The sequence below is a fragment of the Aedes aegypti genome, unplaced genomic scaffold (assembly GCF_002204515.2).
Source record: "Aedes aegypti strain LVP_AGWG unplaced genomic scaffold, AaegL5.0 Primary Assembly AGWG_AaegL5_hic_scaff_1229_PBJ_arrow, whole genome shotgun sequence".
NCBI classification, from domain to species: Eukaryota; Metazoa; Arthropoda; class Insecta; order Diptera; family Culicidae; genus Aedes; species Aedes aegypti.
In genome coordinates, this window is record NW_018734655.1 from 12,963 (window position 1) to 17,390 (window position 4,428).

Below are 4,428 nucleotides of genomic sequence, written 5' to 3' on the forward strand. Positions count from 1 at the left end.
TAATGTTCCAAACTGGCTAGTACTGTAATGTAAGTAGAAACTCATCATCCCATATTGAAAACTCATTCTTCAAACCTTTATGAAGGATGTTGCAGAAGAGACAAAGGATCTGTAAGCAAATTTTGTTTGGGATTTGTATACATGTTTGCAGGGCTATTATCCCATATTAAGCTAAATAATAGCAAACAAACTCATGAATATCTTCTCTGCTATCCGTCGAATTAAATTTCTGTCTTCATAAAATTCTATGAGATGATAAATTTGTACTTATATTACAATACTAACGTGTTTGGAACATTTCTCAAAGTTTCTCCATAGTAATTTCCATATAAACCTACATTGTCTTTGGGCCACCTTTATCATCACCTAGAAAGCTGAAAATTTCACAGAACACTATTTTAATGGTAAGGATGGTAAGGAACATATGGGAGATTGGATTTTCAAATATTTTTGAATTTTGAACCGCCCTAATGTGTATCTGTATATCATATCTTCCATAATCTGTGAGTTGAGATATGAAGTATCGCATGAAGTATACTTGAGATAAAAGACACATCTCCCATAGAATGAGATTTGGGACTTATTTCTGACCTTAGACAATATTGTCACATCTTCACAACAGTTGAGAGCTAACCTGACCACGTTCTAGCGATATCTGGGTAGTAAGGGATAACAGTTGTAGACATCCACTACAAGAGTTAGAAAGTCATGACGATAGGATACGTTTATTCAACGTAAAGAAATTCGTGACCTTCTATGTAGTAAGCAGTAACAAATCCACGAACTCTTCTGGATAAATATAATAATTCTAAATTTCTAACAAAGAACAATGGATAAGTTCGTTGCGCTTAGGGAACTTCAAATTCGGACTGAGTAATAACTTTAAAAATAAAAAGGGTCCTTCGAATTATATGACATTAATGACTCCTTTAACACCTTTGGTAGTGTTTTTCATTGAGTGTAGTTACCCCAGCAAACGTTAAGATCATATTGAAAACTAATTTTGATGTTGTTATGTCGCGAGTATTGATAATTCAGTTGGTTGTCATTTTGGTCGTTTTAACGGATAAAATTTCAAAACTGAGGGCAGAAATATGTTCTCATGAAATCAAATTTAAATCTAGTGTTGCTATCAGTTTCAGCAAATTGAAAACTGTTTCTGCTATCATGGAAAGCAAATTGAGAACTCATTGAGATATACATATTATCGATTGATATTGAAACGAGTCTGCAACAAATAAATGCTTTATTTTTATATTCTTATAATGTTTACACATGTAGCACGAATAAATTTATAATCATATAAAATGAAAACATTAACAACAAAATAATACGATAGCAGAACGAAAACAAAATATTATATCGAATATTTCAAGGATAAATTGATATCAAATGATAATATAAACTTGATACTGAAAACAAGATATGTTTTCGACTTGCTTTCTCTTTTGATGTTGAACTTTGCTCGGGTAATTAATCAACACAACACTACAATATCAGCAAAATCAATGTACATAAGAATTCAAGTATGAGTAAACAAACTTCAAAAACTGTGCCATCAAAAGTTGTCAGTTTTTTTTTTAAACCATGGTCAGCTACTAATGTTTAGTCCTTAAAAAACTTAAATTTGTTGCTGTCGTTTAAAGTATTTGTGTTTGGTACTTTGAAGCGTGTTTTAGACTTCCTGCGACGGATATAACAAGCACTTTATTATTGACTGCTGCGAAGCAATTATGTACCATACTGTTTGATTGAGCCTTCAAACTTTCAATGAAAAACCTTATTTTTCCAGCCACTGGATCAAGACAACGACCGTCCTATTCATATCATCTAATTATATTGCTCACCTGCTAGGGATACCCGCTCCATGCAGCGTATCGTAGATGCTGGTCCCATGCTGCATCAGGGCTACGGCCGCCGTGTGGTCGTGCACCGGTGAAGATTGGTACATACTGGCCGAAGCTGCTGCAGCCGCCGTCGCCACTGCCACCACCGCTGAAGTGCTGGTATCACTTGCGCGAGGTACGTTGATCAACTGAGTCAAATTCGTTAGACTGCTGTCCAGCTCATCGTGTGAATAGCCCGAAGGACTACGCGATTCGCCGCCACTGCTGTTGCCATTGTTGTGTGCGTTCTGCTGCTGCTGCTGATGGTGATTATGGTGATGATGGTTGAAATTGATCACACTCTTATCATTGTTGTTATGATAAACCGCAGCACTGTAGTCCTTCAAATCGTGCAGCTCATGATGCTGATGCTGCGGCGAATCGTCTGCCATATCTGCTCCCGAAGGCCCTGGGTGCCCCATATCAACACCCGCACCACTGAGAGTTAGATAGTGATCCACAATATTGCAGCTTTCATCCTTCAAGGTATCCGCAATCACTTCATCGATTGCAGATCCATGCTGATGAGCATGGCTCGATTGGTGGTGTTGCAATTCTTCACCACCATGCTGCGCTAACGACGAGCCATACGGCGGACAAAACGCCAACAGACTACTCCTCATGGCTGACGATTCGCTACTAATTGGATTGATATTCAAATTTAAATTTGAATGGTCTGGATGCTGGTGAGAATGCGAATCGTGCGAATGATGATTATTAGCACTGCTGCAGTACACTTCTCTTTGCTGGTGTTGGTGATGATGGTTCAATTCGCGTTCATCACTCTCCGCATGCTGAACGTGGTGATGTCGTCCAATATCACTACTAGCCTTGTACGAAAGATCGCAGGGCCAACTGTTGAACGACGGTTCCTGCGCCGCGTAGTTGAAATAACTCACCTGTTGATGCAAGCTTGGACTTATCAACGGATGCAACGTGGAGTATCGCGGTGGGGATCCCAGCTGATGATTCGCGTTAACATATGATTCGTACTTCTGTGCACTTTCTTGCAACTGTTTAGAACTAGACGTTATCACCGAAGGAGTGTTTACATGCTCCTCGTTTGTTCTTATCGTTGAATAAATCATAGAATCACTTGTGTGGCCGCTACCACCTACAACACCGGGCGCGAGCTCTGTTGATAACGTATCGGTCTTATCTCTTACCGTTGCACTGACCGCCTCGTTATCGGAATGTTTACTAGTTGCGTTTTCACTTTCACTAACTTCCTTGGTCTCTTCGTGCGATGCGCTCGCCTCACTATCGATCGTAGAATGTTCAATCTGCTGTCGTTGTCTGGCCGAGCTGCTACTGCTGCTGTTATCGCTATGCTGCGCACTGGCTTGCGGTGACACAACAACTGGTAACTTGAAGGCAGCCGCAGCCACATCATACGTAGAATCGGTCCCGTCTGAAACATAACACAAATGAACATAAGAAAACTAAGAAAGAGTAGCTACTCAGCAAAAAAACAAAAACGAAAAAATCTTCTAGACATAAGCCAGAGCAGGACACAACTCGGTCGAGATACTTTTACTGCGTGTTTATGTACGCACAATTCTCCTTCAAGCATAACGCAAAGCCAAACAACAACATAAAGTTCTAAGGTCACAGTCTGGCATGAACCATCATGTCTCGATGACGAACGAATAGAGCGCTCTCCCAACAAATGAACCACAAAAGGAGCAACGAATATTTCTACCCGCTCTACGGAACAGCACACAGCGCTACAAAGGGTTTCGTCATTCGATTATGCTTTTACTTGGACATATTGCTTTGTCTCAGCCCTCAAGTGACTCAAACCTTCCTTCCAAGGCTGTAGGGTAGGTACGTTAGAAATGATTCATTTTCTGCCTGTTGTGCAGTTACCGAGTGAGTACCCTACCCAACTCACCGCACCAAGCTCTGAGCACCACACTACTGCCAGTCCGTTTAATTAAAGAGCTCACTCTTTCTCTCTGCCTCTCCGATTTTCCCCCTTTCATTGTACGTACTGACGTAAGCTCCTCCCACTTCTGTGGGGAACCCAAAGCAAAATCGAAAACAACCAGAACGAGAAAGAGTGACGATTGAACGATGATGATTCCGTTTCACAGCACTAGTCCTATTGTATTCAGTCAGGCAGTACCGTATAGACACGGGTTTATATAAAATTGCTGCAACTGTCTGTTTAATTGGTCGATCCACCGAGGGGATGGAAATGGTTGCGGTTGAATAAAGTAAATTTGATTGGCTGCTGCAAGAGTTGAACTTTGACTGTAAGCCAACTATTATTCTAGAGGGAATGTGGAGTAAAATGCAACGAGTTTGCAAGATCGTAAGATAATAACTCAATCAGAAAGGAATATCAAACAGATTTTCACAACAGAATGTGTAAAATGTGTTGTTTTAATATCTAGCTAGCCTTAAGGCTAGATATAAAAAAAAAACAAAACAAAAAACAAAATTCTTGCAATGATAGTGTAGGGTAACAGTCGTATTTTGGACCCCCTAAGGAAGTGATTTTAGTTTTTTTGTCACGATTAATTAATTACACAGCGTA

General features: G+C 40.0%; 1 protein-coding gene across 2 annotated transcripts; it reads right to left on the minus strand.

Moving 5' to 3' along the window:
* Positions 1-1,778: 1,778 nt before the first annotated feature.
* Positions 1,779-3,886, minus strand: LOC110680362 (box A-binding factor-like). Of its 2 annotated transcripts, none has more exons than XM_021856171.1 (2): positions 3,781-3,886; positions 1,779-3,297 (listed from the first exon to the last, which is right to left on the minus strand). In XM_021856171.1, the coding sequence occupies exons 1-2, from the start codon at positions 3,869-3,871 to the stop codon at positions 1,844-1,846; spliced, it is 1,545 nt and encodes a 514-aa protein (XP_021711863.1). In that variant the 5' UTR covers positions 3,872-3,886; the 3' UTR covers positions 1,779-1,843. The 2 variants fall into 2 exon arrangements, with proteins under 2 accessions (XP_021711863.1, XP_021711864.1); XM_021856172.1 differs by lacking the exon at positions 3,781-3,886 and adding an exon at positions 3,443-3,710 and having other exon boundaries at positions 1,780-3,297.
* Between the last annotated feature and the right edge of the window lie 542 nt (positions 3,887-4,428).

Excerpts from the sequence above, each read along its gene's own strand:
- LOC110680362 (XM_021856171.1), bottom strand. The coding sequence starts at position 3,871 with ATGAAAGGGGGAAAATCGGAGAGGCAGAGAGAAAGAGTGAGCTCTTTA. Across the intron at positions 3,298-3,780 it reads GGTGCTCAGAGCTTGGTGCG|ACGGGACCGATTCTACGTAT; the intron begins GTGAGTTGGGTA and ends GTTATGTTTCAG.